The 24,032-nt window shown below is 39.2% G+C and overlaps 1 protein-coding gene across 8 annotated transcripts in view; it reads right to left on the reverse strand.

Annotated features, from left to right (window-relative positions):
* LOC117568929 (RNA-binding protein Musashi homolog Rbp6) overlaps positions 1–24,032 on the reverse strand; it is a 224,186-nt gene that overhangs the window by 13,155 nt on the left and 186,999 nt on the right. For 5 of the 8 annotated variants that reach the window (XR_007954721.1, XR_007954722.1, XM_052003653.1 and 2 more), the window contains 5 exons: positions 16,717–16,765; positions 8,462–8,544; positions 8,305–8,389; positions 4,860–4,895; positions 4,674–4,757 (listed from right to left, as the gene is read on the reverse strand). Coding sequence is in view for 6 of the 8 variants with exons in the window: in XM_052003653.1 (XP_051859613.1) it covers positions 4,674–4,757; positions 4,860–4,895; positions 8,305–8,389; positions 8,462–8,544; positions 16,717–16,765 (337 nt within the window). In the remaining 2 variants the exon portion in view is untranslated. Of the gene's footprint in view, positions 1–2,400; positions 2,705–4,067; positions 4,249–4,673; positions 4,758–4,859; positions 4,896–7,343; positions 8,390–8,461; positions 8,545–16,716; positions 16,766–24,032 lie in introns of those variants that run through there. The other 3 variants (XM_052003655.1, XM_052003656.1, XM_034249841.2) reach the window with 3 other exon arrangements.

Genomic DNA, 24,032 nt, shown 5'->3' on the forward strand with positions numbered 1-24,032 from the left:
TTTTGTGCATTTATTTAGTTAATAACTTTTCATTTTTATGCGTAAGCAATTTGAATTCTGCATTGGCATTTTGTTTGTTTTGTTTTTGTTTTTTTGTTGTTCTTGTTGTTGTTTGAAGCGTTTTCTTATAAATCACAGTATATACGTGTAAAATACATAGATATGCGTGTGTGTGTGTGTAGGTGTCTGTGTATGTGTGTGTGTGTGAGTATGCTATATAAATAACTCGCAAGCATATTTTATCGTTGATACACCTCGAAGCAGTTGCTGCGACTTTTCATTTCCTTTGTCCTTTTGTTTATAAATTTCATATATTTAAATTGCCAAAAATTTGTGATAACTGCAATTCAATTAACTAATTAACAGCTTATCAATTTCCATGTTTTGCGTATTACGAATATGTGTTGGTGTATGTGTGTGTGTATATATTATAAATATTTTAGTTATATATCAATATATAGTATAAGTTTGTTTTTTGTTGTTTGGTAGCTAATGTGGAACTTACAATTATGCGTAAATGGAAAGGACATAGAAAAATTGCATTTTTCATAAACTTAAAGTCGCGCTTCAAAAATGGATGGACATTAATATTGTATTATTATTTCTTGTTTTCTTTTCAATTTGTTGTTATTAATTGTTGTATACGTATTTAATTATTCGTTATTGTACAAATTAAATAGATTTTTTTTTATATTTTTTGTTCTTTTTTGGTTTTTCTGTTGTATAAAATGAATATTTAAACTTAGCTTGTATAACTATGTATATTAAATATATATGTATATATATAGTTCATGTATAATTTATATACTTAGAAATGTCAATAAAAATTTCGCTCATTTTTGGTAGAAATTTGTTGTATTCATTTTTTTGTTGTTGTTTTAGATGCACCGATGAAAGAATTTTTTTGCAGGCTATAGTTTCAGTTATTTTTTTCGGATTTTGGATTCAAATGGATATATGTTTTTAATTCGAGAATTAAAGGATTCCCAATTATTATTAAGTATGTGACTACATTTTAAACAGAAATGCGAAAATACAAAAACGCAGCTAATTATTGCACGAACCAAAATCTCTGCACATTTCTGCTGATTATCTAAAACTCAGGGGAGAAAAAAACACACAGACAAAGAGCGAGAGAGAGAGTGGCAACAAATTATATTATGCAGGAAATTAATTAAAGGATAATAATAATGATACTACGCGTACATATAGAAGTATGACAGGCCTGGGTAGAAATTTGTTGTTGTTCTGTTATCTAAATGTTTTGCTGTTTTTATTCGCTGTGTCGTGTCCAACTAATTTATGCAGATGTACTACAAATAAAAATTTGCATATGAAATGCGAACGGTACAAAATAGTTTTATAAATAATAGATTTCTCTGTGTCCCTCTGACAAACCTAAAAAGAACAAAAAAACAGCTACAAAATGAGAGTAGTTTCTAGTTAGTTTTTATAATGACAATAATGAGAATTAATGAGGGCAACGAAAAAAGAAGAAAAAACTTTTTACGGTTGTCGTTTTTTTTGTTTTTGTTTCAAATGTTATTTTTTCTAAGTTATATTGTGTCATACCTCTAGGGTCTGTGATTATGCGATTATGTTGGCCTAAACACTACACATATATAGTAAGTAGATATATAGTATTTCGATTATGGTTGATCAACTTGCATACAAAGCTAAAGAAACTGCGCTAAATTAAGTACGGGTGCAGCTCTATAATATAGAGATATATAGATTGTATATATATTGTATATAGCTAGGGATTGCGCTAATATCGTGTCAAAAAGGGGAAAGTTCAACGCGTCTAGAACTATATAGTAATGCCGTTTATAATCCATGTGTATATCAAGTATGTTTGTGTTGGGGTAAGAGAGAGAAAAGGAGAGAGTCTAAGTGTCAGCTATATAAGTAGGCCATATACAGAGTGAGTGTGTGTGTGTGTGTGTGAGTGTAGGTGTGTGTGTGGGTGTGTTGTACACACACTTGTATGCGCCAGCAGCTCTAAATGTGATTACATGGGTCTGCAATTACAAATATATGTAAGTTTCGTTATTCGTATTTTGTTTTTTTTTTGGTTTTAGAGAGAAATAGATCAACAAACTAACGAGTATAAGTTTTGTTTAATGTTTTTTTGTTTTGTTTTTGTTTTTGTTTGTTACCATTCCAACCGTCGAAACAATCTAAACTATTAAATGTTGATGTTGTGTTGGTTGCTGATGGTGTTGTTGTTGTTATTCTTGTTGTTGTTGTGGTTGTTCTTGTACCTACTTGGCTTAGTACAAATTTGATTTACTTTTGGCTTGCGCATTGCTCGAGAAAAAGAGACAAACCGAGCAATGAAAATATTAAATACAATTTCTGCAGGCCTTTCGCTTTCGCTTTCGCTTTCTCTTTTATTCATGTTTCGGTTTCTTTTGCCGCGCTCTCTCTTAGAAATTTATGTTGCCCAGAAATTGCGATTTGATTGCCGCCGTGCGCGCTGTCAGCGCTGTGGCCAACGGCAAAGTCAACGCCGCCGCCTGATGGTGTTGGTATCCCGTTTGGGGCTGACTGTGGACAGCAGCAGCAGCAGCAGCTTGACCACCACCACCGGCGTTGTTGCCACCGCCATGGTGGTGGCCACCAGTGGTGGCGGCTCTGCTGCGGCCAGTATTCGTGCTACACGTGGTACCATAACTTCTACCGATGCCACAAATAGTCAAGCCTACAAAATATCACACGAGACACAAGATTTGCATGTATAGAGAAAGAGAAAGAGACAGTTGACAAAGAGCGACAGAGCGAGAGAGAGAGACAGAGAGAGAGAGAGAGGCTGGTGACTCTAGCTAGGGTTGGGACGAATGCGCATATGAATATTGCATATTCGCAAACGTTGAAACTTGCACTCGTTTTTATTGTTTACCAATTTTTCGTGTGTGTGTGTGTGTCACAAAACCCCGTTTTGGATTTTGCATTTTGCTAAGCTACATAGAGAGTTCTTTCTTTCTTGTTGCTGTTTTTTTTGTTGTTGTTGTTCTGGTTGGATTTGTTGTTCGATTTCAATCGCAGTTCGTTGACAAACGTTCCAACCCTAGCCAACAAAAAAAATATACAAAAAATGTCAAAACAATACAAATACAAAAATAATACAGCTCGAGGACGGGCTGTGGTTGGAGGTTTAGTTAAAATCCTACTACAATAGTTGATCTCTTGGATGAATGTTTGGTAAGTTGGGTGGACGAGTGGGTTATTGAGTGGTGTTCTGTGGTCTTAAGTGTGGTGTTCAGGTGCAAATGATAAACACAAGATTAAGCTGCATAAATCAATATAAGAACATGAGTCTAAATATGCCTAGGTATGGGGTCGAGTTAATAAATGTCTTGTGCATTGATATGACGAACGTTAGCGATGCTCTCTTTATCATATATGTTAATACATTTTTAATACTCGCCAAATTTAGTTGCGTGATTGATAGATTGATGAACATTATAGTTAAGTTCTTATATTGGCTTTTACTTATTGTTAACCTTTGGATCACTTCTTGGTAAATAAGTAGTTTGAAATTGATTGATTAACTGATTGATCAGTCAATTGCAAGTGTTATTTGTTATTGTTTTATATTTATTGCAAGTCCTTGACAAAATACATGTTGATTGACTGATAAATTGATTGATTGATCAGTCAACTGGAACTGTTATTTGTTTTACATCTATTGTAAATCCTTAACAACATTCATACTTTATGTTTGATTGATAGACTGATTGATTTGATTGATTGCTCAATATGGTAGTTAACTTTTGTCTCTGTCCAAATATGTAAAACGTTTTCAGTAAACAATTAGCTCCAGATTGTTTGATTGATTGATTGATTGATCTGTTAGAGGAAACTAATTTTTTTTCTACTTCATTTGTTTCATATATTTAACAGAAAATGTAGTACATGATTGATTGATTGATCAATCAGTTAAAGTTATTTTTGTTTTGCATTTATTTTTTTTGCATTTTGTGTATATCTACTTTGTCAGACTCGTTAAATAGTCAAATTCAGATTGATTGATTGATTGATTGAAATGTCAGCTAGAGTTGATATTTTTTTTTTGCATTTATTGTATATCTTTGGTGAAACATGTAATACTCGATAAACAGTCACTTTCAGATTGATTGATTGATTGATTGAACAGGCAGCGTTGTTAGGCCGTGCTGGTCGTTGGGCCAACCATGTAATCACCGATCAGTACGCGATTCTCCGGCATAATGCCCATCACACCAGCTGTCGAATTAAATGAAAAGAAACAAAAAAAAAGAAAAAGAGAGAAAAAGAAAAGTATGCCGAATTGTTTGCAAACTAAAGCGAACAAGTAGTCGTTAGTAGTAAATACTGATTATCGAGACAACAACTAGATTCGTCATATCAACTACACACAGATTGTAATGTGGTTGTGTTCTTTGAGGAAATTTCGGGCTAGGGTTCAGTTAGTTAAAAGTAGTCACAAAACTTGCTCAAAATTCAGCTTGAGTACACTCACTCTCACTCACAAGCAAACGAATAATTTTTGTTCACAGGGGGGAATCATACGATATATCTATATATGCTTTTGTATATGTGTGAGTGTGTGTGTGTGAAAGACAGAGACAGAGCGACACACAAATCGAGCGAGAGAGAGACAGAAAAAAGGAGTTACAAGGCGAACTTACCAGTTGGATAAGGGAGTCCAAAGCTGGGATAACCCGAATAACCGCGACCAGCGGCATAAGCAGCATACGCAGCTGCTGGAAAACCTGCCAAGAAAAGAAGAGAGAAATACACATTAAGAAAATTGTACACAATTAAATTACTGCAATTAAAACTTAAAACTAAAGCTAATGTCGACTAAGTCTTACCTTCGGGCAATGTCCCCAGACCCCACATGATGTTATCTAAAAATGGCGCATGAGAAACAAAGAGAGAGCACAAAAAAGAAAGGCATAAAACATAAATCAATTACTAACATTCATAAAGTGCGATTTTCATATTTAATGTATATAAAGATGTATCTAAGAAAAGTACTTGTATTAAAAAAAAGCATATATAAGTCTCTAAGAATATATAGTTTGAAAGACTATAATTAGTTATATAAGTTCGATATATATGTTGTTATACGTATTATCTGATTTAGTGTACTTAGCGCTCTAATTGTTTTGTGTTAAGTGTAACTAAGAAATAAACGATCTGGTTGGATCGTTCATTTCGCTAACTATATATATAATAATTAAGATTATATGGCTAAGACGGCTGTGTTACAAATCGAAAGAGTTATAGAGAGTTAGAGTTAAGATCAGCCAAAGTGTCTTTTGAGTATTCTATTCTTTTTGATAAACAGCCTTTCGTTGAGCTACATTCAGTTTTTTTTGTAGATATGACACAATTCTAAACACGAACACTTATTAAATATGTAGTATATATTATTATGTTATGTTTATATAATCGTTACATGTAGACATTTGTTATATTGATTGCTAAACATTTAAAGACTATGACTAAATGTAAGTACTAAGTGTTGAGTTTTTTATTTGTAATTTGTTGTTTGTTCTGCTTCGACAAAGGGAAAAGCGAAGCTAATGCTTTTCTCCTGCTATCGATGCAAACTACACATAGGGTTAATAATAATAAAAAATGGATAAAGAGAAAGAGTTAAACAAATAACTGAAAAGTGCTTACACACACTCACAAATTGGCAATAACTAAATTGGCTAATAAAAAACACTACAACTCAATATGTGGGCATCAAAACGTAAAGAGTTAAAAGCTAATTGAATTTGAATTTAATTTGCTTGTTGAGGAAATTAATTAATTGTTAATTTTGTTGCTTGATCCATTTGCATTTGCATTTTATTTTAGTTTTTTTTAGTTTGTTGCTTGATGCTGTGTGGCCATCGTCAACATCGTCATCAACATCGATTGATTCGTTCATCTTTGGCATCAATTGGCTGGCTGATAATTCTCTGTGTTGCTTAGATTACAAAAGGCCAAAGTACAGGCTAGAAATTTTGGAGCGCTTAATGCGCTTATCGTTAAGTAAGTATAATTATAAGTAAGGTAGAGAGCAAGTAGTAGTTGTATATAATCAATAGCTAAGTTCATGTTTAGTCAAATATTAATGGCTATATGCAAACGTATGATGTAAATGTCACTGTGTGTATATGTGTGTGTGTGTTTGAGTTAAGTAATTAAGTGGCTGGCCTGTTATTCGGGCCATCAACTGTCCACGTTGTAATTTTGTAAAGGCTTCGGCTTCGACTTCAGCCAGTGTCTCTAATTGACATTATCAATTAACCAGTGTCTGGTTTTACTTACAAAATAACGAGCAGACAGCTGCCATTCTCTAATGCTCCCAATTCAAACATTCAACGGCATCTACAAATGCGACTTCAAAATTGTTTTACACACACACGCACACTCACGCACACGCATGCATAATGTATGTGTGTGCGTGCGTGTCTGTGTGTGTGCAAGACATTTCTAAGCTCTGTGAGCTTTCAGCTTTTTGTTGCCTACTTAAATGCGCCGCCTTCAACTTAAATGCTAATTCGTTACATTTTGCTAAATATGTTATATATATGTATGCAAGTACTTATTACTTATTTTTAGTAATATTAATAATTGTAATTATTATTATGTTTTGTTGTTGTTATTGGAGCATCTATTGTTGTTGTTGTTATGAGTTATGCATGAAATATTAATTATTACACAATAAAGGTTAAATGTGACATTTACCTAAAACGCATTTACTTTCACAATTTCGATAGTAAGTATTTTTCGGATATTCGATACACATACAAAATTTTGGGCTTATTTGCTAAGAATGTTGTTGCACAGTTTGTCTAAGACTTAGAGCATTACGTTCGTTATTACAATGAGAAAACGTTGTTAAGTTTTGCTTGTTTCTTTAGTTTACTACTTAGTTTCATTTGTCTAAGTATTCGATTGCATCGCTTAGTTAATCGATCAATCGAAATGAGCAAAAATATAAATCTAAGCAGCTCTCTAGGATCTGCTCTTAATGTTTAAGCCTAGTTCTTAAACCAAATCTCTTAAGTGCTAAGCAAAAGAAACGAATGCTTCGCTAAATAAATTAGTTAAGTAAATAACGCATACGCCGCGTTGACGCTGATTAGACATAGATTATATATGTATGTATGTATATGGTACAAGTACAAGTAAAGTAAAGTACATATGGGGTACATATATATATAGTACGTTATGTATGCTTTGGCTAGGGAGAATCATACACGTAATCCTATGACCTAAGAGTTAAATTTGGCGAACACGTTTCGCGCTTTGGACTTTGAGACGGAATGAGCAATGTGTGAGATTGTGTGTTTTTGATAGTGTGCGTGTTTGTGTTTCAGTGTTGCAGCTTGACAACTCACTGCGGCCTTGGCGGTCAGATGCCAGGCAACTGATAGAGTGTCGCCGCAGCCGCCGCCGCAGTCGCCGCTCCGGGCATCTCGAGACTTGGTCCGGGAATTGCGAGCAGCTCGCTGAGCGGATAATGCGCTGCCGCAAGTGCCGCATTCTGACGCAATTGCGCCTGTTGGGCAGCCGCAGCGGCGGCGGCTGCTGCTGGCGCTCCGGCTGCCGCAGCTGCTGTGAGGGCGCCCAACGTGGGCGTGGCTCTAAGACCACTGCTGACGGCGGCAGCGGCCAGCAAGCGCTTATAGCCCATCACAGCAGCCGCATCGGCATACAGCGAATTAGCTAGCGCCACATTGTTCTGCGTGGCATTGGCAGCTGCGGCATATTGCAGCAACGCAGGGCCAGCGGCAGCGGCAGCCGGACTCGCGAGGGGAAGAAGAGAGGGAGCGCCGGCAGCAGCGGCCACAGCATGAGCCAGCGATTGCTGTTGCTGCTGTTGATGCTGTTGGTGTTGCTGCTGCTGTTGCTGCTGAGCTGCGGCAACGACAACAGCTTGTTGCTGTTGCTGTTGATTGGCCGCAGCTGCTGCTGCTGCAACGGCAGCAGCCGAAATGTGAGTGGGCAGCGGATAGGGAGTGTAGCGGAGCGAAGCAGCTGCGGCGGCGGCGCCGAGCAACTGCTGATGATGATGGTGATGGTGATGTGAGTGTTGTTGTTGCTGTTGTTGTTGTTGTTGTTGGTGGTGGTGGTGTTGTTGTTGTTGATGGTGATGTTGTGATTGCTGTTGCTGCTGCTGTTGTTGTTGTTGCAACGCGTTGGCAGCAGCGGCTAAACTACTGGGCAAGAGGGCAGCGGCGCCAGGTGCCGCAGCCGCAGCAGCAGCTGCAGCGGCCGCTTGATTTGCGTGGCTGCCCCAGACTACCAACTCACCGTAAGCAGAGCGACCGGCCGCACGGGTCTTGGCCAGATTTGCCGGCAGCATTACCTCCTTCGGTTGCGCCTTCTTGCACTCGACCTGTAGAGTGAGGAAGAAGAATGTTTTTTGGATGCAAACGTCTTCGTCTTCGTCTGGTTTCGCTTGACTTACCATTTTGTTGTTTATCTCATGGAAATGAATTTCACAAACTTTGTCTACCACATCTTCGCTTTGAAATGTAACGAAGCCAAAACCTGTAAAGCACAAAAAAAAGAAAGTGGAATATAAATGTAAAAAGCGTCGAAACAGTCCGAATGCAGCGAAATTTTGTGGAAAGAGTGAGCAAACAAGTTTAAGAGCTGCAAAAATTGAACGAAATATGCTTTTGTGCGAGCGGCTAAATAATTTACTCAAGTGTCGAGACCGAGACGAACCCAGACAGTCCAACCTCCCCACTGCACTGGTTCTTCGCCGTTCCACAACTGACCTCAATATGCGGCAGGGACTCAAGTGCCGGCTGGGCTCGAGTAATTCAAACACTGTCCGCTCCCCCCCCCAACTCTCCCGCTCTCCCTCAGTTTACATAGCAAACTTTGCCAGCGTAGCGTTGGAAATAACCCAGTCGAGTGCATAATAAGTTTGTCATGAAGTTTTCCCTCCCAACAAAAAGTATAAAAAAAAAATGAATCAACCCCACGCCGAGTGCATAGAAATGCTGGATCAGCACGCCGCACGTTGGGCGCCAGTTGCCTGACCAATAACATTGTCCAACACTGCACAATTTTTGTTAATTTTTGCGTAAAATTTTCAACTTGATATATTATATGCGGCACTCATAACTTCTTAAGTTGCGAAAAGTGAAGCGCAAACACTTTTCCCCAAATTTTGTAGTTTTAATCGATCTGCATATTAAAACTGTTTATAGCGTGAGGAACAGGGAGATCATATTATATAATCATTATATACTTTTTATAGTATATATTATAATCATTAAATCATGATATATTGCGGTCACTGTTGATAAGGATATGATAAATTAGTTTCAATATTTGCAATCCCTCTACGCTTTATTTTAAGACGCTTGTTCAAGTTGATTTTGAATGCCCATCTGGATTCGCAGTGAGGGTAAGTAACATAAAGTATAGGTATAGTATATTAGACCTGAGAAATACTATAAGTATTAGAGCAGTTAAATTGGTTGGACGTAGTTCTAAAAGTTAATGTATTGACAGCATCATTTTAAAACCATGAATTCAAATTTTGCTGCAGATGTTATATAATTTATTTACTAGAATTTTCTGGAGCTCAGCATCATAACATTATTTACTAGAATTTTATAGAATTTAAACGTTATAACATTCTGAATAGTTGCTATAAATTTGATTACCATTGCTTGCTAAATGTTGTTTAAAACCATGAATTCAAATTTTGCAACAGATGTTATATAATTTATTTACTAGAATTTTCTGAAGCTCAGCATCATAACATTATTTACTAGAATTTTATAGAATTTAAACGTTATCACATTCTGAATAGTTGCTATAAATTTGATTACCATTGCTTGCTAAATGTTGTAAGTTTTCCAACGTTTTCTCGAGCACTTTTAATGCTAATGAAAGAGACCTATGCTTGATATAGATAGATTCCAGTTCTGGTAATGCTTGTTTAGTATTGCCTATTAAAGGCAGGCAAACGGCGAATTGCAGTGACAACAAAGACCCAAAAAATTAACTAAAGAGAAGGGTGGAAAAAAGAAGCCGAAACTAGGAAAAAAATAAAGGAGAAAGGAATGAAGAGAAGAGTACTGAAAGCATTAAACTAGTGAGGCGGAAAAGGAGGTAGAAAGGGCAGAAGGAGCTGAAAGTGGGATGTGGAAAGAGCAATATGTAGGATCTGGGGAAAATGAGCAGAAGGAAGCAACTACTCGAGTTGCGCTCTCAATTTGGCCAAGTGGCGAATGGGCGACGACGAGTTTGCCTTGCCTCCTCCTCCTCCGCCACTGCCTCTGCCTCCCACATCGTATCGCACATCGCGTTCGCCCTTCGCTTTTTGGTCTTATCGAGGTTTTTCAATTAGCGCAATTGTCTGAGATTTGGCCTGGCCAAAAGGGCTGTGCAATTAGCAAGGCCAAGTGCAGACACCTGATGCCACGCCTCCCCTTTGACGCGAACATACACACACACACATACACATTAACTCTCCCCGCTCTTCACCTCTCTCTCTCTCTCTCTCTCTCGTTCTCCACAGTTCTCTTGTTGTCTTGCTATCGCTGGTTGTGTTTGCTTTGGCATGCGGGCGTTGGGCGTAGCTGACAAATTAGTTGAAACAAGTAACAGTAAACACGCAGGCTTATTAGCGACATGTGCCGAGCGAGCAGCAACTTCCGCCTGCCCTCCACTTCCCCCGTCCCCCTCTTGTAGTCCATCGAAAACTTGCAGCTCCTTGAGACAACGTGCGGGCTTCGTTTTGCTCTCTGGTCGCTGCTTGTTTGTGTTTGTTTTAATTATATAAAATTAGCGCACGTTGCAAGTTGCAAGCTGCACGTAGTTGCCACTTTGGTTGCTGTTGCTGTTACTGTTGCTGCAGGAGTTGCCTCTGGCCACTCATAAATCAGCCGAGTGCCGAGCTGCTGGCGACCAAATGAAGCTAGCAATTTCTATATATCTTTTTTTTTCGCTTTTTCGGCACTTTGCTTCGCTCTTCCACTGCAAGCCACTTGCACCCACATGTAACTCAATCAAAAATGTATCTGCTAGCTAGCTAGCTAGAGTCAGAGCTGTAGCTGTAGCTACAAATGCGAATGCGGTAAGGCAGAGCATGAAAAATGCCCCAGGCCCGAGTCGCTTTGCTAGTTAATTCTGCGGCTGCTTTGCTGCCATTTTTACCTGTCGAAAATTTCCCGCAGGACGACGACAACGACGCTGCTGGAGCCTTAGCTACAGCTCAAGAGGATGACGAAGGGAGTGAGGGTGGGGGGAGAGAGCGATGCTTTTGCCAACTGCCAACTGCAGAAATTGCACACTCATGCATGTTATTGCCAAGTAAGGGGCACAGAGATATGGCTCTATATACAGCGCAATATAGACAGCAAGCAGTGTTTGGAACGAAGGAAGGCTGGCAGTCAGAAAGGAAGAAAGGAAGGAAGAAAGGAAGGAAGGAAGGAATGGGTGCTAGCCCGCCAGCTGTTATGACTGCGCTGCGCCGGCTTGCCAAAAAAGAAAAATTACAAAATTTTCAATTTTAATATTAGTGGCGGCTGGCGACGCCAACTGCCAAGCAGCAAGAGCTTCTCTCTTCCCTCTCCTTTCCCCTCTTCTTACTTACACCTCCTACACTTGCAACACCTTGGCAACTCCCACTCCGAGAGAGACTCGACTCGCAGCGGCTGTTTAGGCGCACGTTGTGCATGTCCTTGGCTTGCCAAATGAAATTCATAGCATAGTTTAGGGCGCTGCTGTCGTCTATCCCATCTATATATACCATATATATATATAACGTAGTATAACTATCTGCAGCGTCGCGTACAGTGGAAATCGCAACAATTCAACATTTAGCAAAGTTTTTGGCCATGCTGCTAAAGTTAACAATTAATTTCATTTTAAATAACTTTTGCGAAATGTACTTTCGAGAAGGACAAAACGGAAATGAAGGACAACATTGTGCAATATCCACCGAGAGAGAGATTCAGAGAACTACGCATAGGATTAGCTGTGTTGCTGATTGTTTCGTGCTTTTCCCCACTCTAATGGCAATTATAAACATTATGAAACTTAAAACACAACAAATAATTGTCGCTGACAATGTTGGAAACTGGACAAATAAATTTAAAATTGTGTGGAAGAGAGGGCAGAAAGAAAAAGTTCACATTAGATATGTCATCCTGGGGTCTTTAAAAGGAGATTCCATATAATAATGAAAATATAATAAAATAAAATAAATAAATTAAACCAAATTTCTTAGAAAGTGCTATCAACATATAATAATTGTATTAGTTCTATTTGTACATTTAATTTTATTATCTTTTAAATAAAATGTAAATGAAATTGACAAAATTCTTTATGGAAATGTTTGCAATCTTTCACTTAAATTTATGAGCAACAACTATATCGTTTTTTTTGGAACATTTTGATAACTAATGCCATCCATCTTTTGGATATTTTCTTTCGCGCCAAGCTCAAACAAAATCCCCTTTTCACAATAGCGTGATTTGCATATTTGAAAAGTGTCTATTGCATTTTCATTTCTTGCAATTTTGAAAAGCTGCCTGCACAATTCCCAATGCCAATTTACATTTTCATTTCGTTTGAGCTTAGAGTGTTGCATTTATGCAGGCAACACTGTACCACTTGCAACTGCTGTTGCTGCTTCTATTGCTGCTGTTGTTGTCGCCATTGTTGTTGCTTGTTATTGTTATTGCTTTCGTCGTTGTTGTTTTTGTTGTTGCAGATGTTAGTATGCCAGCCTATATTGTTTTATGGCATATTCATATAGTTTTCCTTTTGCAGTAAATCCTTCCAGTTTTCCCTTCTCCGTATAGATAAAATGCTTCGCTTACTTTTTCTGTTTTTCAGCTTGTTTTTTGGGCCAACTGCAGCCGTTAGTTGGAAAAACGTCGCTGCAAGTTTCAGTGACCAACCAGGCTGCCATTTCAGTAACTATATCTGTGTATAAGTGTGTGTGTGTGTGTTGGTATTGGTGTTGTGTCTGTCCGTCCGTTCGTCTGTTTGTCTGTTTGTCTGTCTTGTTGTCCGTCTGTCGTTGCACACATGATTTATGAATGAGTAACAAACTTGCTGCCGTGTAGCCTGAGCAACCAGCGACGTCTTTGCTCGCCTTTTTTTCGCCTTTCTTTATTATAGTTGGTGTCCTTTTTGTATGTGTGTCTGTGTGTGTGTGTGCACACGCTGGCAATTGCCACATGTACGCTGGGAACCTTCTCTCTTGGATCGATAAAATGCAATTACAGGCATATCGCAAGTGACTCTAGGCAGGAGGTAGAACGAACGAACGAACGAAGGGAGGGAGGGGAGGAGCTACTTCGAGCGGCTGTTAGTCCAACTCATGGCAAAAGGTCGTACATCGTCCAACTGTACAAAAAGTCGCCTGGTCGCCATAGCCATCGCCATCGCCATCGTCGTGGCAATGAAGGCTACCAGCTACAACTAATACCCTTTGATTAACGACACACATTTTCTATTGACTCGCAACGAAATCGTTGCTCCGACAAAGGGGGGGAGAGACAAAGGTGGGGGAAGGGCAGTTGCCTATCCTGTGAAGTTGGGCAGTTGGTCTTGACTTGCTGTTGTTGTTGTTGTTCCAGTTTCAGTTGCAGTTGCTGTTGTTGTTGAATGACTGCTAACTAACAACGTCTGCATATTTCATTATATGTACTCTCGATCGACCCAAGCAATTGTAATTTGCAAAATTGACGTGTCCCACCGACAGAGCTGGCAACTGAAGCCATGTCAATAACAGTAAACGCCTTGCATGTCATATTAATGTGCAAATCACAAAATCGAGGCTAAAGCCTTACAATCAAAGTCTCTTTCTCTTTCCTCACATCGATTCTGCAATCAATTCATTATTCATAATTCAGTAGCAAAACAGCAAAATTCGACAATTTATCAATGAATTAAATTCTAAGCAACGAATTCGACTCTCTGAATGAAATACCTTTTATGTCCTTGCGATTGCATTTATTTTGCGTTATTTTCAGCATTTTATTGATTTCCTTGTTACATTTACAATTTCCGAGATACATTTTGCGGCATTTTGATGTGTTGTGTTCAATCAAAGCTCACAGCGTTGCATTATCGTAATTGACACAGTGCGCAAAAAGTGGGCAACAAACATTCATTCGCAACGAATTCCATTTTAAATATTTATTGCATTCATTTTGTATGCGGCTACAAGAAATTTGTAATCATTTTAATTAACATTTCTGTCAATTGTGATATTCATTAGCATTCTTTGTGGTGCTTTTAAATGCAAGTTGAGAATAACACGGAAAGCAAAAGATTTTTCTATTTTGAGTATTTTATAATTATATTTCGATAGACGCATTCTTTGATTAAAGAATCTTTTATTTTTAAAGATATCTTTGGAATTTATACCATATATTGGAATATATTGTAGGCTAAGAAATACAAAAGATATCTATAGCATATTTGAAAGAGCTTAGTTAAGCTAAGATAGCTTTTAGATTTAAATTTTAAAGTCGTTGTTAGTGTCTTCAAATTGGATATTATTCAAAGTTCAAAATTGCAAAAGTGAATGATATCAATAGAACGATATCAAGCTAATAAGTCGGAAATATATCACGTCAAGAGAATGAATACCAAATTATGATATATTTCGAATGTAGTACTTTATCGTTATACTAAATATGACTTTAGGCATAGAAGTTATTCTGTTTCAGTAGAAAAGATCCCAACTCTTATTTTTTCTCTTTAAAAATATTCTCCCGTTACATGTTTTTATAAAGTGTTCAATGTTGTTATATAATTAATAAATAAAACTTTGTATCGTATTTCAGCACATTAATGAAACTCTTAACTTTAATACAAAGCTATTCAAATTCAATCAGCGTGTGAATTAAGCTTTCCATCTGCTCTCAAGGTTAAGCACATTGTTAACCTGTTTTATAGGAGCTGCCTATCCTAGCTCTAGGGCTGCTATTTTAACGTTTATCCTCTTTTCTGGCTTATTTAATTTAAATGCGTATAACTGGGAATTTTTCTTGGCATTTAGACTAAAAATAAAAGCAAAAAAATAAATAAAAATTAATATAATCATTGCCCCAAAGCACGCGCGTTATGTAAGTGTTTTTTGCCGTTTTCCTTTTTGTGTGTATGAGCGTGTGATTTTATTTTATTTTTTTTATATTCTCGAATAAATCTACATGCTGGCAATTTCGCAGTTTTATATCTTTTTGGCGTAGTATTATCTCTCGCTCTCTGAACAGACTGAACAGTTGTTGCGCTTCGTTGGCTTTTTCCGCTCTCTCATCTTTCAACTGCAGAGCGCATCACATAATTTTTAAATGGGGCGCTGCTTGTTTTTATTGCCATTTGCGAAAGGTCTCGCTGTTCGCACTGTTGGCAATTTCAGACTTCGCCACCGCCGTTGAGCTGAGCTGAGTTGAACTGAGTTGAGTTGGTGTTTTTCATATGACTGCATCATGATGCAGCTTTCAGTACTCCAGCGTCCAATTAAACGAAATGTTCTGTGGGTCGCGCATGCTGCTTATCTCGCGATGAGCTTGGATGGTGGAGAATGAGGATTGGGTTCGCGGCGCCCCGAAGTATGCAACAATTTTTTTTATGGGCCGCATACAAGCAAAAATCATGTTTTCTTATTCCCGTGTGCGTAATTTGCTTGGACAGACCAAGTTAACAATGCCGCTTGTCTGCTTGTCTGTGTGTGTGGGGCAACTATTGATGCATGCCACACACACATACACACTCGAGGGCTCCTCTGTCTGTGTGTGGGCAGCTAATTACTTTTGGACAGCAACATTGTTAGCCAACTGCAGCTCTGAGTGTGAGTGTGTGTTGGGGCTTTAGCTGCAAAATGGGCACATCAATCTTAATGTGCCTTGTCTCAGGTGTAGCACAGACTCTGCTCTCTCTCTCGCTCTTCATCTCGCTCTTTCTTTTGTCACATGTCAATTGGAGCGTTGGACGCAATGCGAATTTCGGCGCGTCATTTAAAACTTTAATAAGCAAAATTGACAACGGACAAGGCGACGCAACGGGTCACAGGATACAGCAGGATATGCTGAAAAGGAGCGCGGGAGAGGTGAGGGGGGAGGGAGGTCTGCAATGAGCAATGGACTCACTCGTGCGCTACACAAGTTCGTGTAGCGGATGTGCGCTGGAGATTTAAGCCTTTTGCCTGGACAGCAGCTGCTGCTGGCCACCCACTCAGAAAGCTACGACCCGCTGAGCCCATCCATCCATTTGTCCGTGTCTATGTGTGTGTGTATGTATGTCTGGTTATATCCGGTTGCATTGCCAGGTAATCTTTTCGGGTCTCTCTCACTCGCTCTCTCTCACTCTGTGTATCAAACTACTTCCCCTCTGGCCTTGTCTGCCTTCTGCATCCTGCCCGCTAACGGGTTTAAAACTGTATTAGCTGTTTGTGCGATTGCGAGTGCGAGTGCTCGTATCTATAACGGTATCTGTCATGCATTGACAGCGAGAGAACATTGCGCAAAATGCTCGCACTTCCGGCTTCGTCTTCTGCATCGTTAAAGGCAGGAAACGAAGCTAGCACACAGCATATATATCGACACAGTGTGTAAGTATTATTATTATTATTATTATAACGAGAATAGTATTATTTCGTTTCAACATTCTTATTGTTGTTCTTTATTGTTATCGCTGCAGTTGTTGTTGTTGTTGTTATGGTTATTGTTAACTCACCTCTGTGCCGATTGGTCTGCTTGTCAAACATCAGCATGGCGTCCTCGATCTGCAAAGAGAAATAACAAACAATTGTTTTGTTAGTCAACTGGAAAAATACTCGTTTTCTCTCTATCTCTTTCACTCTTCTATTTCTTTCTCTTGCGAGTTTTCAATGCGCTCAACTCAATTAATGGACGAATAAAAGCACTGAGCAGACAAAACTGTTGCTAATTGCAAAAATGAGCGACCAGCACACGCAAACAATGGCCAACACACACACACAGTCTCTCACACACACACACACTCACAGTTTGAAACACGCGCGGAGTGAGTGGAAAGTTTTTCGGCCATTATGAGGCAAAAAGGCAACTTATAATGATAGTTGACTGTCAAACAGCGGCCAAACTATGCAACTAACTAAACGACGACGACGACGACGACGACTTTCGAGTTGGCTATTATCGGTCTTGGCCATGGCCAACTGCCTTGACGCCAAATGAAGTAAGTTACGTCAGAGTGACTTCGTTTCATTTTACTGCGATAATTGAAAGGTTTTCATCATTAAATTTCTGCGGCAAACTTGGATTAATTTGATGTTAATCGTCGCGCAACTCATCAGCAAAATCGATTGACCCAAAATGAAAAATATTAAAAGAAAGATATATGTATATAAATTCAATCCATTTTTTTTATCAACAATTTTTACTATACTGATTAATTTTGCCACAAGTTGCAAAAGGAGACAAGTCCATTGAGCTGTGAGCAAGTGCAAATTACTCAAGCAAGTTTGCTCAAGAATCTTTTGTATCGAATGCTGATTAAATTAAGAGCACTTCTCGTTGGCTGTCGTCACAAGTGTTCGGTCAGCTGTTTGAGCATTTCATTATCCCTTTTATGAAATGCATATACTTAGTCATAGTTTACTTTTCTTTTATTTCTGTGTGTTTTTTGCTTAATTTTCAGTTTCTTTGTGCATGTGTTTAACTTGGTGATGGCGTTGTGCATGATGTCGATGATGATGACGATGGGGCTTTCATCTTGGGCTGCCATTCAATATTTTAATATGACAACTTTTCGCTTTGGCCCTGACGCTAATTGCACTTTGCCTGTCAAAGTTGTGAGCGAACATTAATGAGCTGCCTGCAGCCTGGCTACCCATTTATTCTCGCTCCTTGTCTTGCTCCTTGCCTCGACTGTATTGGTAACCTGCATTCTGTGGCCTGACTGCCTGACTGCCTGTTGCCTGCTGCTGATGCGATCCTGTTCTGTGCTCTGTCCTCTTCTCTGCTTATGGCCATTGATTAAGTTTAATCAATGGGCTTAAGGCAACTTCTGTGCATTGTAATTAAAGTGCAGCAACTACAACGCACAACGACAACGGCAACGAGATGGCGACGACGACAGCGCGATGGCGATAACAACAGCCTTATAAAAATTAATTAAGCCTCATGCCACAGCTCGAGTTCGAGTTGTTGCTGATGTTGTTGTTGGTTCGCAGCTCTTTAAGTGCAAGTACAACATTGTTTTTCAATTAACAATCAACAACAATGCCGCAACAATGCGAATACACAATGTGCAGCTGCAACTGCAACTGCCGCAGCGACTGAAGGTTGCAACAGCGCCGCGTCAAATGAGACAAAAATTACCTGCCGCAAAATGTTGCAACGCTCGGCACAAAACTGCACCTGTAATTGCAATTGTTGTTGTTCATTAAGCTGCGCCAATAGTTGCATCAGCAACAGCTTGCCTCATGCCACAGCCACGCCCCCTGCCACGCCTTCTCTCCCTCTGTCATAATTAAGCGCTGCGTTGGCTCATTACGCTCCTGCTGCTGTTGCTGTTGCTGCTGCTGTGGCTGGGGCGAAACCGCAAACTTTAATTCTATTAGCAAACGTTAAATGTGCTTGCTCCCAAAAAGTGGGCGTGGCATGAGCTGTGGAGGGAGGCACTAACAAGCAGGCGCTGCGTAATTTTATTTAAATCTGAATTCATTAATTCGTCATAATCCCCCAATCATTGCGCCGCCTGCGATGAGAACTTCAAAAAGCCATCAACTACAGACGTTGCTCTGTTGCTCTTCTGGTTGCCGCTTGCCGCTTGGCGAGTTGCCTCCACTGTTGCTGCTGCTGCTGCTGCTGCCACAGTTAGTGGCAGCCATTCATTTGGCTCATTTTGTGTACAAAAATGCTGCGCCCGCTGGAAACGCCGACGCTTCATTATCGTAATCGTTATATAAAACAGCGGGTAGACTACGACGACGACGACGACGATGGCGACAAAGACAGACACTTCTCACAGTCTGTGTGTGTGTGAGAGTGTCTCCTTGTCTCTCTGTGTGTGTGTGTGTGTGTGTGTGTGTGTGTGTGTGTGTGTGTGTGTGTGTGTGTGTGTTTTTATGCGTTCTGCGGCACATAATGTGGCTGTGTCCTAGACGAAGTCGCTGCTGCTGCTGCTTGTGTTGCTGCTGTGCCTGACATTAATGAATGTTGCCGAGCAGAAGAAAGAAAAGTAAAAGAAAGAATACAACAGCAAAAAAAAAAAAAAGAACTGCTGCGGGTGATTTTTATTTATGCGCCATACATGAGAGATGCGCTGGCGAATGCCGAAAATAAAAATGAAGAAAAATACAACTTAAAAGCAGCCATCGACAAGCGACGACGACGACCGATAATAAATTGCTCACACATGTGTGTGTGTGTGTGTGTGTGTTTGTGTGAGTGCGCGGCACGTCTGCGGCATGTGTCTCTAAAATCACTTTCACCGCAATTTCAACAACAAATTGCAATACAACAAACTTGCTATTTGCCTGCTTCAACTATTACAGTTTGTAGTTTGCTATAAGAAATGTTGTGGAAAGATAAACTGAGCTCAATCAATTGATGAGGCCAAGGATTGCATTAGTATATTTATTAAATTGTTTATGTGGCCGAAACAAAGTAAGCGAATATTTTCTATATTTGCTCTTCTAATTTTCATTAAACATTTTAAAAAACCACAATAAATTTAATGTCCTAATAAACATTTGAATTCTAAACAACTGTTTTCTATATTTGAGAGGTTGAATATTGCCTTTTTATTTATTGCTCTATTTATTTGCTTATAGACTTTTGTCAGTGAACATTTTAATAAACATAAAATAATTATACCCCTTAATAATTATCAAAAAATGAGCGACCAAACAATAAACTTGCCTTCACTTGAAATGCTTCCATATACTTGTAGAGAGAGAAATAATTATGAAGCTTCTGTAAGTTGTGTTTCTACTTTACTTTACAATTTCAATTAATGCTCAGCAATAATTTGTGTGGCTTCAAAAACAACAAAACTGTATTACCCCTTATTTTTTCCAAGGCCACATAGCAGTATCATGAATACTAAATACATTTCTAGACATGCTTTAAACATGGTATTCACCTTACAATTAGACCCAAAAATGTTAAATTTACATATTCATCTACTCTGAAAAACGTACTTAGCTTTGCTTAGTTACATTCATTACAAGTCTTGCCTCAAAAAAAGAACCTTTTAAAATGCCGTAAAATCGCGACGAAATTGATTTCATTAAACCTTTCTACTGTTGGTTGCTGTTGCCTGTTGCAACAGTCGTTAAATCATCAACATTTGACCGCTCCAAACGAATGCCGAATGTCGCCTGAAAAGTTCTAACTGGATAATTTGCAGTAATTCATCTTTCTGGCTGCCCTTTTTCCTGCTCCTTCTATACATTCCCGGAGAGTTTTTTTTAGCGCTCTCTTGATTGCGAGCATTGCTACGATTTCCCAGGGATTTTAGGCGTATTGAGAAAAAAGAAAAGTCTGAACATTTTAAAGCTGTCGTCGCATTTAATGAAAGCTAGACGCTGGTTTCACTGGCCACTCCACAGTGGAGTGGAGTGTACTTACACTGCACTACACTTACTTATTTTCATTTAGACTTTTTTTTTTTTTGGTGTGTTGGCTCTGGATGAAAAAGCAAAGAAAAAAGTGCGAGAGGAGGCGGTAGATGAAATGAACTTTTTGGTAGCTGGACGTGCGAGTTGTCTAAGTGCTGAAGCGGGAGAGGTGAAGGGGAAGGGAAGGGGAAGGGAAGGGAAGAGCAAAGGCAATGGAACATCTTTCAAAAACTTTGCGAGGCGACAGCAAAAAAACAGCAGCAGTAGCTAAACGAGTATATGCCACATATATCTGGCATATACTATGTATGTATGGTATATATACTGTATGTGTGTGTGTGTATGTAAGCACATGACTGCGTGCGGTTGAAATATAGATAAACTTTTTTAAGCTCGTATTTATTACATATTTGGCTGTAAGTAGAATTTAAGTTGCTTTTTGCTTCACAGCCGCCCGGGGCCAACGCGACGTATGAGTAATGCGCACACACACACACACACACATAGATACTTACATTTATATAAGTGGAGTGAAGTCGCTGTGAGACTCGCAGTGCACTCAAGCGAAATGTTTGTGACAAATTTGCAATCAAAAACGCATCAATTGGCAGAGCAACAACAACAACAACAACAGCAGCAGCAACAACAACGACGACGACGACGACGACGACGACGGCATTAATGAGCGGAGTCAGCATGGCACAGCGGGTGATTTATACATATATATGTATGTATGTACTAAGTACGACTGCGAGTGTATTTCAATTAAAAAAGGATTCAGATTTGTAATCCGCAACATTGGTTTTGTTGCGTCCGTTGAGGACCCACAACATTAGCATCACGAATGAAACGCAAGTATGAATATTAAATTGTGTATGGAAATTTGAGCAATTAAGTGCAACAGAGACAGCAATACCAGACAGAGAACGAGAGAGAGAGAGAGAGAGAGAGAGAGAGAGAGAGAGAGAGAGAGAGAGAGAGAGAGAGAGAGAGAGAGGGAGAAGAACTTGCACTGAATGGCAAATGGCAATGATGGAAAAGCTTTTGCATAGTTTATGCCCTTGGCTTAGTAGATCAACTATTAATGGAAGAAAGAGTGAAATTTTATGGCAAGCAAATCGAGGTAAAGAGCAAGCGAGAGGTCACAACAGCTGCCCTTAGCTTACCAAAGGTCACAGCACACACAACACAACACAAAGCGAGCACAAACAATATTTACATATGAATGTGTGTATGTGTTTGTGTGAGTGTGTGTGTGTGTGCTTGTTGTGTTTGTGTACAGCTTGTCACGGAAATGAAGTAGAGTTTTTAATGCGGTTGGTTGATTTGGGTTCTCAATTGAATATGAAGATGATATAAGCAGTTGCTGCGTTGCCAACCACAGTTGTTTGATTTCGCATATGGAGAAAAAAACCAATCCCCTGTTATTATTTATAACTGAGAAAGTCCCCTCGTAGCAGCAACCACAGCAATGTTGACAGTTTTCATTGCTTACCACACATGTTTGCAGCTTGTCACTGCTGTTTGTGGGATGCGTCTATGTGACTTTCATAGCAGGGAATTGCTGTTCTTCTGTTCGATTCACAACATTCTTTGCAATTCCCATAGTATTGAGTAGCTATTTTCTAGTCGATTCTCAATGTTACATTTCACCTTTTTGTATGCTTCACAAATCAGTAAGTAACTGCCCATCGAGTCGATTTTCAATGTTGCGTTTAACCTATTTTAAATAGAGCAACTCTTTTCTGCGATTCTTATATCAGTAACTGTAACTGATGTTCTGGTCGATTCTTCATGTGACTGTTTGGAAACAAAATGTAATCAGTGTCACACTTAGCTGAAGTTCTCATAGAAGTTTCTGGCTGCTCTTCTAGTCGATTCTCAATGATTTGACTGGTATTCTAGTCGATTCTCAATGTTGTGATTAAGCATTTGAAAAGACTATCAGTACGGCTGTTCTCAGAAAAGCCTTCTCCGTGTTACTCATAGAATTGAGTAGCTATTTTTCTAAAAGACAATGAAATCATTGCGGTGTTTCATTGCGATTCACATACAAGTATTTAGCTGCCCTTCTATTCGATTCTCAATGTTAGTAATGTTTCTCCAAAATAAGTGCGGTGTAGCGCGTTTTTGTGATTTTGAGAGCACTGTTTGTCTACTCTTCTGCTTTATTGACAATGTTAGGAATAATCCTTATAGTAGAGCTATCAGGCCAGCGGTTCTCTCCGCTTTTAGTCGTTTCGTAATGCTATAAGTAACCTTTTTGTAAGTGCGGAGTGACGCCTCTCTGTAATTCTCGCCGTTGCGATTAACCTAGCTATCAGTTACCTTACTAATAGCCTCAGCTAAGCTTTAATAGCAATTGATAATGCTGCTTAAAATAACTTTTGGGTGGCAACAACTCAGTTGCCAACTGTGTGTTTTTTTTTCGGGTCGATTTCACGATTTTGCCTGATTTGCACATTATTTTCCATCATCTGCGTGCTTGGCCATACAAATCTTAGGGATAAGTTAGCAATTCCGGGGGTAATGGCCTGCTATTATTGAGCTGGCCATTACATGTATTTTATACTAATGAAAAGAGCTCTCCACTGTAAAGCCTACAACTTGTCATCACTTTTAATGAGATGGCCACAAGAAGCAGCAACAACAGAAAAGAAAAAAAAACGGAAAGTTTTGCCACCTTTTCTGCAACGTTTGCTGAAAAGATTCTTAAGCTTTTGCATGGCTACACGCAAAGTCCACACAGATTCGCGTTAGCTACTAAAATTTAATTAATATCGATTTCGGATTTGAAAAGGTTCACTCCCTTCTCCCCCTCCCAACTGCGTTTGCTTTCTCTTGGGGGTCGGGCTTTTGTGCGCCCACACACACACACACACACACACACGCACACACATTGGGGCAGATTTTGTGGCAGGCCAACAACTTGAGCGGGTTATATACAAAAAATGAAGACGAGCGCACAAAAAGCGACCCCGACGAGGAAGTGAATAGGAGGAACGAGAACGGGAGATGGGAGATGGGAGACGGGTTCATACAAAGATGTTACAGCTTAGGCAAGAACTTGCATGCCTCGGCAGTGAAAAACTTTTAATCTTTGCGAGCATAAGTAAGATATATGTACTTTGTGGAGTGCGATTCCACATGAGATCTCACTAAGAGTATGTCTACATAAAGTACATGTGTATGCGTGTGTGTGTGTTTTTGATTCAAACGAAAGCAGCTGCTCAATATTTCGCAAGGACTAGGACTTGGACTTGCGAGTGGAATTGAGATTTCTAATGGGATTGGTTTTTCCGACTGGTTCACAACTCCCGGACAGCCGTCTAAACTTGTCCGACATCCAACGTTATGTGTGTGTGTGTGAGTGTAGGTATATGAAAACAACTTGCTGAACAATTTTCGTTAATTAAAATATTTTCAATGTGTAGTTATATGC

This window comes from Drosophila albomicans, chromosome 3 (genome assembly GCF_009650485.2).
Source record: "Drosophila albomicans strain 15112-1751.03 chromosome 3, ASM965048v2, whole genome shotgun sequence".
NCBI classification, from domain to species: Eukaryota; Metazoa; Arthropoda; class Insecta; order Diptera; family Drosophilidae; genus Drosophila; species Drosophila albomicans.